The following is a 13,387-nucleotide window of genomic DNA, read 5'->3' as shown; positions in this document are numbered from 1 at the left end:
TTTTGGAGGAGATTTTTTTTTTTTCTTTTTTCTTTTTGGCTTCCCCGTGCAGCTTTCAGGATCTCAGTTCCCAGACCAGAGATTGAACCTGGCCACAGCAGTGAAAGCACCAGATCCTAACCACTAGACCACCAGGGAAGTCCCCTGGAGATTTTTTTTTAACCTAATAATATCATGTATGCTTTTCATGGGCTTCTTTTTTGCCTTTTTGTTTTATTTTGTTGCTCTTGTTGTTGTCTTACGCAATTAACAATGCCTTTCCCTTTTGAACACTAAACTAAATAAGTGTTTTGGGTTTTTTTAATCCTACTTTATTTTTTTCCTTCTAGTTATATTGAGATATTAATGACATACAGCACTGTATAAGTTTAAGATGTACAGCATAATGATTTGACTTACATACATCATGAAATAATTATCACAGTAAATTTAATGAATACCCATCATCTCATAGAGATACAAAATTAAAGAAACAGTAAAAAAAAAATTGTGTGATAAGAACTCCTAGGATTTACTTACTTAACATCTTTCATATGTAATGTACAGCAGTGTTGAGTATATTTGTCATGTCGTACATTACATCCCCAGTACTTACTTACCTTATAACTGGAAGTTTGTACCTTACAATTACCTTCATCCAGTTCCCCCTACTCCCACCTCCGATAAACACAAATCTGATCTTTTTTCCTATGTGTTTGTTTGTTTTTGAAGTATAAATGATTTATAACGCTGTTAGTTCCTGTTACACAACATAGCAATTTGGTATTTCTATACGTTTCAAAATGATCACCGTAATAAGTCTAGTTACGATATGTCACCATACAAGGATACATAGCTATTGACTATATTCCCCACACTGTATATATTTCATCCCTGTCACATTTATTTTGCAACTGAAAGTTTATACCTCTTAATCTCCCTCACCTATTTCTTTCCTCCCCACACTGTCCTCCCCTATGGCAACCACCTGTTTGTTCTCTGTATCTATAACTGTTTCTGTTTTATGTTTGTTCATTTGTTTTTTAGCTTCTACATGTAAGCGAAATCATACAATATTTTATCTTTTTGGGGCTGACTTATTTCACTTAGCATACTACCCTCTAGGTCCATCCATGTTGTCACAAGTGGCAAGATTTCATTCTTTTTTTTTTTTTAATGGCTGACTAATGGGCACCTGGGTTGCTTCCATATCTTGGCTATTATAAATAATGCTGCAATGAATATAGGGGTACATATATCTTTTCTAATTACTGGTTTTGGTTTCTTTGGATAAATAACCAGGAGTGGAATTGCTGGATCATATGGTAGTTCTATTTTTCAGTTTTTAAGGAATCTTCATACTGTTTTTCATAGCGACTGTACCAATTTACATTCCCACCAACAGTGTTGTAGTAAGGCTCCTTTTTCTCCACGTTCTCGCCAATACTTGTTATTTGTGGTCTTTTTGATAATAGCCATTTTGACAGGTGTGAGGTAATATCTCATTGTGGTTTTGATTTGCATTTCCCTGATGACTGGTGATGTTGAGCATCTTTTCATGTGCCTGTTGGCCATCTGTATGTGTTCTTCAGAAAAATGTCTATTCAGATCCTCTGCCCATTTTTAAATCAGGTTTTTTGTTTCTTTGATGTTGAGCTGTCTGAGTTCTTTGTATAATTTGGATATTAACCCCTTATCAGATATTATCATTTGCAAGTATCTTCTCCCATTCAGTAGGTGGCCTTTTCATTTTGTTGTTAGTTTCCTTCTCTGTGCAAAAGCTTTTTAATTTGATCTAGTCAAAATTTGTTTATTTTTGCTTTTGTTTCCTTTGCCTGAGGAGACATATGCAAAAAAATATTACTAAGACCAATGTCAAAGAGTGTTCTGCCTGTGTTTTCTTCTAGAAGTTTTATGGTTTCAGGTCTTACATTTAAGTCTTTAATCCATCTTGAATTTATTTTTGTGCATGTTGTAGGAGAATAGTCTAGTTTGATTCTTCTGCATGTAGCTGTCCAGTTTTTCCAACACCATTTTTGTTTTGTTTTTTGGGTTTCTTTTGTTTGTTTTACATCTTCTCTCTTGGTTTTTTTGTTTGTTTGTTTGGTTTTGGTTTTGTTTTTTGGGGGGCTGCTTCACACAGCTTTCGGGATCTTAGTTCCCCGACCAGGGATTGCACCCAGGGCCACTGCAGTGAAAGCGTGGAGTCCTGACCATTGGACCACCAGGGAACTCCTGGCTTATTTTTAATATTAATAAAATGTCAGTGCTCTTTGAATGCTGAACTTTATAATGCATACATACTTTGAATTATTTCGTCCAATAAAAAGAAGTGTGGAAAAAAATTACTTGCTTCCTTATGTATCTCAAAGACCTGATCCATCAACAACACCATTTATTGAAGAGGTTATCTTTTCCCCATTGTATATTCTTCCTCCCTTGTCATAGATTAATTTGACCATGTAAGTGTGGGTTCATTTCTGGCCTCTCTGTTCTGTTCCATTGATCTGTGTGGCTGTTTTTGTGCCAGTACCATACTGGTTTGATGACTGTAGGTTTGTAGTTGAAGTCAGGGAGCATGATTCGTCCAGTTCTGTTCTTTCCTAAGATTGCTTTGGCTATTTGGGGTCTTCTGTGTTTCTGTAAACATTTTAGATTATTTGTTCTAGTTCTGTGGAAAATGCCATTGGTGTCTTTTTTGTTTTGTTTTTATCTTTTTTCTTATTAATACAGTATTTATTTGTCTTCCTTCTGTCAAACCGTGAGCCAACCCCTTTCCCCAGGCTGCCTGGGGTGGTACAGGAAAAGGAACATACAGGGCAGACAAGACACGGGAGAAAGAACTATGGGAGGTAGAAACAGCCCCTTCACATGGTGAAGAGGATGAGAAAGGCCACCATCAGGCAAAAGAGTCCCATGGCTTCCAAGAGGCAAAGCCCAGAATGGTGTAGGAGAAGAGCTGTTGCTTCAGAGAAGGTTCCTGGCATAACCAATGATGAGGCTCCCAAACACAGTCCCAATTCCAGCCCCAGAGCCAGCCACCCCTACTGTGGCAGCCCCAGCTCCAGTGAACTTGGCTGCTGTGTCAGTGTCCCTCGAAATGGCACTGGTTTGGAAGCAGCGACTAGGAATAAGTGAGGTGGTCAGGGGACTCGGGGTTGCCAAGCTGCTGTGGCTCTCATCTGTCAGCATCTCCAGTTGTTTCAGCACCACTGCAGACAGTGATCGGCTCATTAGTGGAGAGGTTCTCCTGATCAAGGAGGGGATGGAAATGAACTTGGCACACGTGTACATTTTCAGGGGCTGAAGGGCCATGGCAGGAGAGCTGCTCCCAGTGCAGAGAAGACAATAGAGAGCACCATTGGTGTTTTGATAGAGATTTCATTGAATCTGTAGATTGCCTTGGGTAGAATGGACATTTTAACAATATTAATTCTTCCAATCCATGAACACAGTATTATCTTTTCATCTGTTTGGGGCATCCTCAATTATCTTTCATTAGTGTCTTACAGTTTTCCAAGTACAGGTCTTTTACCTCCTTAGTTAGATTTATTCCTATATATTTTATTCTTTTTTAATATTTATTTATTTTCTTTATTTAAAAAAATTTTTTTTTGGCTGCATCAGGTATTAGTTGTAGCATGTGGGATCTCTCGTTGCAGCGCAGGCTTTTTGTTGTGGTGTGGGCTTCTTCTCTCTAGTTATGGCATGTGGGCTCCAGGGCATGAGGGCTCTGTAGTTGTGGTGTGTGGGCTCCAGAGCACATGGGCTCTGTAGTTTGTGCCATGCAGGCTCTCTCGTTGAGGTGTGTGAGCTCAGTAGTTGTGACACGCAGGCTTAGTTGCCCTGCGGCACGTGGGATCTTAGTTCCCCGACCAGGGATCGAACCCACATCCCCTGCATTGGAAGGTGGATTCTTTATCACTGGACCACCAGGGAAGTCCCTATTTTATTCTTTTTGATGCAATTGTAAATGGGATTGTTTTCTTAATTTCTTTCTGGTAGTTCATTATTAGTGTATACAAATGCAACAGATTTCTGTATATGAGTTTTGTATACTGCAACTTTACCAAATTCATTGATGAGCTCTAGTAGTTTTTTGGTGGCATCTTCAGGATTTTCTATGTATAGTATGATGTCATCTTCTAACAAATAAGTTTTTATAATAGTAAGAACAGCTATAGCCCTTTTTACATTTCATATAAATGGAAATATATTTTTGGTAGTGTGAAAATGAATTCTAATTGGAGGTGAAATACTGTCTTTATTGAACATCAATTTCTATACTTCTCAAGCAGCAGTTTATGCATATACCAAAATTAACAATTCATATTAGTGCCACATTTATCCACTGAACACTTAACCTAGTAACTTTAATTATCAAAGATGTAGGTCCCATGCAAAAGCCTTCTAAACATCCAAAGTTAGGAAAATGAAGCTCATGTTCTAAAATTCTCTAACTTTATTCATAGAAGAATCAGAACTTAGGAGCTCTTACCATTTAAATATTATTCATTGTGTAGCTAGTATATGCCAGGTATTTCTACTATTGATACATAATCTTACTTATTCCTCCTAATGATAACTCTATGAGGAATTCAATTTACAGATGAAATTGAAGCTTAGAGGTTAAGTAAGTTGCCTGTGAATCACATATGCAGTTAAATTCCAAAGCCACCTTCTATCCAGAGGCAGGTAGTCTTAAGAACTTAAAGCATTCGTATTTCTGGGGTCACTTAGTATAGGTGCCAAATATGCATACAAGTCTAAATAGCCCTGAGATGATCACATGTAGTTTTTTAATGTTTCCTATAATGTAACACAAGGAAAAGTTAAGATTGCATTCATTGTATGATCCTTTTAAAAGTAGGCAAAATGTGTGATTTATTCTGGAATAAATTTTGTTTAAGTTATCACACTTTTAAGTTTTTACTTTACTGTAGTTATTTTTAAAATCTATAAGATTAAAGTGAATTTCTTAAAGCATCTATGAGAAGTTCTAAGAGGATATAAAATGAATTTTGCACTCCTGAATATTGCTCTGTATGAAATTCTATAATCGCTTCATTCTGTTACGTTAATGATTTTAAATCACTACCACTTTCAAGGTAGCCAAAATCATAAGAGATTTAAATAAAAGGATAATGTTCACAAGAGGCCATGGTGTGTGTACACTAATGACCTAACATCTTATATTTGGCCATGTATTATGAATCAGTGTGTCATAATCCACTGTGATTGACATCTCTTCCCCACCACTGATTCATCAAAGTTTCTTAGTTCTTTACCTTTGGAGTTAGGAAATCCCACATGGGCCCCGCCACCTTTAATTTTAAGTGTCTAATTTGACAGTAAAATCAAATAAACTTTTCAGAGCCTCATTTTTTTTTCTCTCTTTTTACATTTGCAGTCTGATGGATTTGCTTGTATTAGCTAGTGATAGGTAGGTTTTTGTTGGGGAAAAGTTAAAGTTTTGCTTCACTTCTGATTTTTTTTTTTTTTTGCGGTACGCGGGCCTCTCACTGTTGTGGCCTCTCCCGTTGCGGAGCAACAGGCCCCGGACGTGCAGGCTCAGCAGCCATGGCCCGCGGGCACAGCCGCTCCGTGGCATGTGGGATCTTCCCGGACCGGGGCACGAACCCGTGTCCCCTGCATCGCCAGGCGGACTCTCAACCACTGCGCCACCAGGGAAGCCCTCACTTCTGATTTTAATAATTTTATAGCCTGTTAAGATTAAAGGACAACCAGAAAGTGGAATTCTAAAGACTGGAACTTTTAGAGAGAATACAGAAGGCACTGAAAGAAATAAAGTAAGCAACAGTTCATTGGATAGGAAAAGAAAACATGGATTATAACCATGTGGTTATCTCTACCATATCATCCTCCTCCATCTTAAGATCTTCTCTATGAGGGTATCTTTGCTATCTTTGGTAGCATTTTTTGCTTGTTTTTGCATGATGGGTCCACTCATATGCTAAAGGGAATAGATCCTTATCTTCCTATTTAAAGTATGATGATATGTTCTATTCATTTTATGAAATTAAAAGATACTTAGGCCTTATTGTATGATCTAGCAATTCTACTTCTGGTTATATACCCAAAAGAATTGAAAGCAGACCCTCAAAGAGAAATTTATACACCCATATTCATAGAGTATTGTTCATAATGGCCAAAGGATGGAAGTAACTCAAGTATACACTGATAGATGAATCTATAAAAAATGTGGTATGTACATATAATGGAATATTATTCAGCTTTTAAAAAAGAAATTCTGACATGGATGAACCTTGATGACATTACGCTAAGTGAAATAAACCAGTCACAAGAGGACAAATGTTCTTTGATTCCTTTTATATAGGGTACCTAGAATGGTTAAATTCATAGAGACAGGAAGTAGAGTGGTGGTTGCCAGGGACCTAGGGGTTGGGAGAAGTTCGGAGTTGTTTAAATGGGTACAGAGTTTTAGTTTTGCAAGATGAAGAGAGTTCTGGAGAGTGGCTGCACAACAGTGTGAATATACTTAATGCCACTTACCTATACACTTAAAAATGTTCAAGATGGTAAATGTTATATTTCATCACAATTTTTAAAATATTTAGGCCTTTTATAAGATGTCTTTGCCTTTGTTTTTATTTAAGAGTTTTCTTGACGTATAATTTGAATACCATAAAAGTAATCCATTTTTAATGTACAGTTCAGTGATTTCAGTTCAGAGTTGTGAAACAGTTTTAATGCAATCCAATTTTAGGACATTTCCATCACACCAAAAAGATCTCTGTGCCCAGCTATAGTCACTCCCCATTCCAGGCACCATGAATCTAATCTTTGTCTCCACAGATTTACCTCTTCTAGGCATTTCATACAAATAATATATGTATAGTCTTTTGTATATTTCTTTCACCTACCGTAATTTTTTGACATTCATCTATATTGTACCACGTATCAGTAGTTTATTCCTTTTGTTGCTGAGTAGTATTCCATTGTATGGATATACCACATTTGATGGACATTGGATTGCTTCTGCTTTGGGGCTGTTATCAATAATGCTGCTGTTAACATTTGCATCTAAGTGTCTTTGTATGGAAATGTATTTTCATTTCTTTTGTGTTGACACCTAGAAGTGAAATTGTCTTTGTGTTTCTATTTTTTTTTTGTTTTGGGAGTTTATTTTGATGAAGTCCAATTTATTATTTTTTCTTTTCTTCTTTTATAAATTTATTTTTTTCTCTTTGGCTGCATTGGGTCTTCGTTGCTGTGCACGGGCTTTCTCAAGTTGCAGAGAGCAGGGGCTACTCTTCATTGTGGTGGGCGGGCTTCTCATTGCAGTGGCTTCTCTTGTTGCAGAGCACAGGCTCTAGGGCACGCAGGCTTCAGTAGTTGTGGCACAAGGACTCAGTAGTTGTGGCTCACGGGCTCTAGAGCTCAGGCTCAATAGTTGTGGCACACAAGCTTAGTTGCTCTGCAACATGTGGGATCTTCCCGGACCAGGGCTCGAATCTGTGTCCCCTGCATTGGCAGGTGGATTCTTAACCACTGTGCCACCAGGGAAGCCTGTGTTTGTTTTTTTAGAGAAACTTTTAAAAGTCACTGTTATTATAGGCTTGTGCACACACACTCCTTCCCCTTGCTGTGATAATTTTAGGACTTTAGAAAAACATATATAAATGGAATATTACTCAGCCATAAAAAGAAATGAAATCGAGTTATTTGTAGTGAGGTGGATGGACCTAGAGTCTGTCATACGGAGTGAAGTAAGTCAGAAAGAGAAAAGCAAATACTGTAATCTAATGCATATATATGGAATCTAAAAAAAGAAAAAATGGTACTGATGAACCTAGTTGCAGGGCAGGAATAAAGAGGTAGACATAGAGAATGGACTTGAGGACTTGGGGTGGGAGGGGGAAGCTGGGGCGAAGTGAAAGTAGCATCGACATATATACACTACCAAATATGTAAAATAGTTGGGTGGTGGGAAGCAGCAATATAGCACAGGGAGATTGGCTTGGTGCTTTGGGATGACCTAGAGGGGTGGGATAGGGAGAATGGGAGGGGGGATATGGGGACATGTATACATATGGCTGATTCGCTTTGTTGTGCAACAGAAACTAACACAGTATTGTGAAGCAATTATACTCCAATAAAGATCTATTTAAAAAAAGAAAGAAAACATGTATAGTTCTTCATCTTTGAACTTGTTTTAAAAAATATTAAGGGCAGCAACACAAGGCTTTTTGGTTCTTTGGTACAAGTAGCTTAAGTTTGTATATGGCAAAATGTAATTTAAAAATCTTTTACTTTTTCGTTTTTTTTTCTTTAGTCTCGAGAGCCTTTGACAAGAGCACGAAGTGAAGAAATGGGGAGGATCGTACCAGGACTGCCTTCAGGCTGGGCCAAGGTAAAATTCAAAATTAGCACAGAAATAAATTACATGGTCACTGTTTTTTTAAAAAACAAAACATGTATTTGTTTATTCTGCATCTTCTCTAATGCAGAGTGGATTCTGTTTCTTCATTATAAAGGACATAACTCATTTCCCTAATTACAGCAGGGTTAGATTTTTCAGTATCCAATCTGGGATGATGGCTACAGTATATGAACATCCTGGCATTTGTCATTGAGAAACAGTGTATCACTTTAAAACCTAAAGTTGTTTGAAAGTTTAATTATAGAAGTGATTATCACCATTTTATTCAAATAATTTTAATCCAGAAGTAAATTCATCAGTGAAATACTTTTGAGTGATATTTTTGTTGTTGTTCTCTCGATGTTCATCATTTTCTGACCTTTGTTTTTCCCCATGTAAGTTTCTTGACCCTATCACTGGAACTTTTCGTTACTATCATTCGCCTACCAACACTGTTCATATGTATCCACCGGAAATGGCTCCTTCATCAGCACCTCCTTCCACCCCTCCAACTCATAAAGCCAAGCCACAGATTCCTGCCGAGCGGGATAGAGAACCGTCCAAGCTGAAGCGCTCCTACTCCTCCCCAGATATAACCCAAGCCATTCAAGAGGAAGAGAAGAGGAGACCAGCAGTAACTCCAACAGTTAATCGGGAAACCAAGTAAGTTTATCCTGACTCCTAGAAACGAATCATCTGCTGTATTTGAAAACTTCTACTCTAAGCATATCAGTTTATTAACATCAGGGCGTCAGAAGATTCTGTGGATGGCTGTCCCAGCCTTTATTTACTAAAGAGGAAAAAAGAAATAAATGGATTAAATGTCCTTGGTTTTTCTCCCAAGTGCTAACTTAAATATATCACAGAGGATTATCATATGTAATCATGTAGATATAAAAGTATACACCTTGTTAAGTTTTAAGGCAGTGTGCCATAGACTGCTTAGATGTGTTGTATAAACTTCCTGTGATCCCTAAATCTCCTTTTGAGGACCATAATTTATGGAATTATTGCGTATGTCTTGTTGCAGCTCTTAAATTCCAAACTTTTTTTTTTTTAACTCAGCCAGTAATGTGGGAGTAAACTTACATAGTATTAAAGTAATGAGCATTATAGTGTGTATCAGCTTCTATTTACCACTTCTGATCATTACTTTTGGGGGATGTAGGATAGATGGAAGTGAAAATAAATGGATTTTTCTATTTATTAAATACAATCTCTTATTGCTAAGGAATTCTAACTAGGCTGTCTTTTTGGCCTCTTCAGAATCACCTCCGCAAAAAGTAGTTAATATATTTTCCTCATGAGAACCTTCCCTGCCAGGTAGGACTTACCTGGAGGAGATTTTGTAAAATTGGTAAATCTAGTTATAGATTTTAGGGCTCACTGTTAAAGCTGGTGAGGTGTAATTCCTTCTTGAATTATCATTCTTATGAAAGTTTGTTAATTTGACAGTTTTAAAAACTACAGCATATGCAGTTCATGTATTTTTTTATCTGTGTTGAACAGAGAAATAGCACATGAGTGCATACACCTGAGCCATGTGTAAAGAAAAGGTGGTTGAAATATCATCTGTTCTCAGTATTCCTTTCAGAGGTGGAAATATACTTAGGATCAATAATAAAAGAAAGACTTATCAATTAGGAGTTTTCTTAATGCTGTAGCAGTTCTAGAAGTTCCACATATACATCAAATACACTAAGTAACAAAAGTCTTGGAGGCATTCTCTAGTCTAGTGCTGTCCAATAGACATGTTGATAGAAATGTTCTGTATCTGTGCTGTCCAGTATGGTAGTGGCTATTTTGAATTGTGGCTAATGTAACTAAAAAGCTAAATTTTAAATTTTATCTTAAATTTATATAGCCACCTGTGGCTAGTGGCTACTACCATATTTGTCAGCACAGCTCTAGACTTTAGGTTATAGTACCCAAATAACCTCTGCCTGCTTGATAATATACTCCACAGTACCATATATACATATACACACATACACTTTTTTTTTTTTTTTTTTGATTCCTTGTTTGGCATTCTGGTTGAATACAACATATGGTAATGCTAAATTTCCTGGGATCATTTAAAGAAGTTTGAAAGAACCTTCTCTACTAGAAGACTCTACCTGTTCATGAGAAGCCAGAGAATCTATCTCAGGGTATCTGTAAAAAACCATGGACTCACATAAGAGGTTAAAGGTGTTTGTTTCATGGGAGGGTCACAGAATATAACCAGTGTTAACCTAGATACTAAATGTCCTGTAAGACCCATTACCTTATGAGCTAACTTAATAACTATTTGCAAGATTACTGAATACACTGGTACAGATGCTGGAGTTTACTGCCCTTTGTAGTGTGAACCTTCATTTCAGGTGCTGTGCATTTTAAAGTATCTTGTACACTTTTTTCTTCCTTAGGCCAACCAGCTACCCTAAAACTGAGATCACAAGGCTTTCTGCTTCTCAAATTCGGAACCTCAATCCTGTTTTTGGAGGATCTGGACCAGCTCTCACCGGACTTCGTAATTTAGGAAATACTTGTTACATGAACTCAATACTGCAGTGCCTATGTAATACTCCACATCTGGCTGATTATTTCAACCGCAACTGTTATCAGGATGATATTAATAGGTAAAGAAATATCATACTTTTTGCAGTACAGTATTAAAAGGGTGATCTAACCACGCTTCCTTACCAGCCAGTTCCAGAGATGTCAAATTAGGAGAGAGGAAAATATTCTTAAGAACAGTGTAGAAATTGCCAGGACATGGAAGCAACCTAAGTGTCCATCGACAGATGAATGGATAAAGAAGATGTGGCACATATATACAGTGGAATATTACTCAGCCATAAAAAGAAATGAAGTTGAGTTATTTGTAGTGAGGTGGATAGACCTAGAGACTGTCATACAGAGTGAAGTAAGTCAGAAAGAGAAAAACAAATACTGTATGCTAACACATATATATGGAATCTAAAAAAAAAAAATGGTTCTGAAGAACCTAGGGGTAAGACGGGAATAAAGACGCAGATGCAGAGAATGGACTTGAGGACACAGGGAGGGGGAAGGGTAAGCTGCGACGAAGTGAGAGAGCGGCATGGACATATATACACTACCAAATGTAAATAGATAGCTAGTGGAAAGCAGCAGCATAGCACAGGGAGATCAGCTCGGTGCTTTGTGACCACCTAGAGGGGTGAGATAGGTAGGGTGGGAGGGAGACGCAAGAGGGGGATATATGCATACGTATAGCTGATTCACTTTGTTATACAGCAGAAACTAACACACCATTGTAAAGCAATTATACTCCAATAAAGATGTTTTAAAAAAAAAAAAAGAACAGTGTAGAGAAAAGCCTCCTCTGATTGGTAAAGGACAACAGGAAAGGAACAGTACAAGAAGGTGGAACCACACTGTCTTAAACTGGAGCCTGTTGATAAGGAATAGGAGACCGTGCAGGGCTGGCAGCCAAAAAGAAGCAAGTTGGAGGGGTGTAATCAAAGTAAGATTCAGATAGGTATTTGGTAATAAACCTGTGAATAAGTATTTTAGTGTAGTGTAGGGTCACATATTACAGTATTGATGTCAAGAACCCACTGTACCTTGGCTTTTTATAATTCCTGTATTGCTTTTTTGTAACTTTAATTTTATTTGCAAAGGTCAAATTTGTTGGGGCATAAAGGTGAAGTGGCGGAAGAATTTGGCATAATCATGAAAGCCCTGTGGACAGGACAGTACAGGTATATCAGTCCAAAAGACTTTAAAATCACTATTGGGAAGATCAATGACCAGTTTGCAGGATACAGCCAGCAAGATTCACAAGAACTGCTTCTGTTCCTAATGGATGGTCTCCATGAAGATCTTAATAAAGTAAGAAATTTTTCTAAGTTGCAGAGGCCCCTTAGGGTTGCTTAACATTGTACTCATTTTTATAGCAATTTAAAATTATAGTTGGTGATTGTTCGGTGCTAATTTATTGAAACCTAGTGACTCTGTACTATGGCATGGAAGTTTAAAACAAATATAACTGATAGGTCTAATATTTGAAAGGAAGTATATGCAATTTGTATTTACTTATGAAAATGTTAACAGGTTGTATTACTGCAAGAAGTTTGTAAACGTTGTAAATTTGTAAAAATAGTTGTCAGAGATGCTGTGTTTGTGACCCACATGACCAAATGATTCATGTGAAAAGTTATTACTGAGGCATCTTAGTCTGTGTACTGTGGCTTCTTTTTAGCACCAAGCTGTCCTCTTTCAGAACCTTTGGGGTCACCTTTCTTACCAGCAACCACAGACATACACAAATAGATACACACACTTATATATGTATATGTGTGTGAATATATGTATGTTGTGTGTGTCTATATGTGTATATGTGTGTGAAGGTAGGTAGGTAGGTAGGTAGGTAGGTAGATAGATAGAATGTATCCATCCATGAGACTAGGACAGCAAAATAACATCTGTCTAGTTGTAGTCCTAACTCCCAGCTATATGTGGAATGTCTTTTCAAAACCAGACTTTTCAGCTCTTTAAATAAAAATTTGTTGAGCAATTGCAACAAGTTACATCCTTTTGATAAAGTGGGTTTTGGTATTTTAGGAGGTTTTCTTGGCTAGAATTTTTTTGTAGCACTTGATGAGATTAGAATTCCTTTCTGAAAAGAACAAGAAGTGTTTCTAAATCTGCAGAGTGTTTGTATTTAATATACTCTTTCAATTTTATATTTAAATGTTGACTTTGAGATATTAATATAGAGTCTAAATTTTATTTCCAGGCTGATAATCGGAAGAGACATAAAGAAGAAAATAATGATCATCTCGATGACTTTAAAGCTGCAGAACACGCTTGGCAGAAGCACAAGCAGCTCAATGAATCTATCATTGTTGCCCTTTTTCAGGGTCAATTCAAATCCACAGTACAGTGCCTCACCTGCCACAGAAAGTCTAGGACATTTGAGGCGTTCATGTATCTGTCTCTACCACTAGCATCTACAAGTAAATGTACATTACAGGT

The 13,387-nt window shown here is 37.2% G+C and overlaps 1 protein-coding gene and 1 pseudogene across 7 annotated transcripts in view; one reads left to right on the top strand and one right to left on the bottom strand.

Moving 5' to 3' along the window:
- USP8 (ubiquitin specific peptidase 8) overlaps positions 1–13,387 on the top strand; it is a 99,916-nt gene that overhangs the window by 81,823 nt on the left and 4,706 nt on the right. For all 6 annotated transcript variants that reach the window (XM_049706052.1, XM_049706051.1, XM_004281281.4 and 3 more), the window contains 5 exons: positions 8,297–8,374; positions 8,784–9,046; positions 10,792–11,004; positions 12,031–12,241; positions 13,149–13,385. In XM_049706052.1, coding sequence (XP_049562009.1) covers positions 8,297–8,374; positions 8,784–9,046; positions 10,792–11,004; positions 12,031–12,241; positions 13,149–13,385 — 1,002 coding nt within the window. The remainder of the gene's footprint in view (positions 1–8,296; positions 8,375–8,783; positions 9,047–10,791; positions 11,005–12,030; positions 12,242–13,148; positions 13,386–13,387) is intronic.
- On the bottom strand, positions 2,245–3,665 carry LOC105748604 (ATP synthase F(0) complex subunit C2, mitochondrial-like; annotated as a pseudogene). Its single transcript, XR_007475573.1, has one exon. The product of XR_007475573.1 is annotated as an ATP synthase F(0) complex subunit C2, mitochondrial-like (transcript).

This window comes from Orcinus orca, chromosome 2 (genome assembly GCF_937001465.1).
Source record: "Orcinus orca chromosome 2, mOrcOrc1.1, whole genome shotgun sequence".
NCBI lineage: Eukaryota > Metazoa > Chordata > Mammalia > Artiodactyla > Delphinidae > Orcinus > Orcinus orca.
This window is presented reverse-complemented; position numbering and strand designations above follow the sequence as displayed.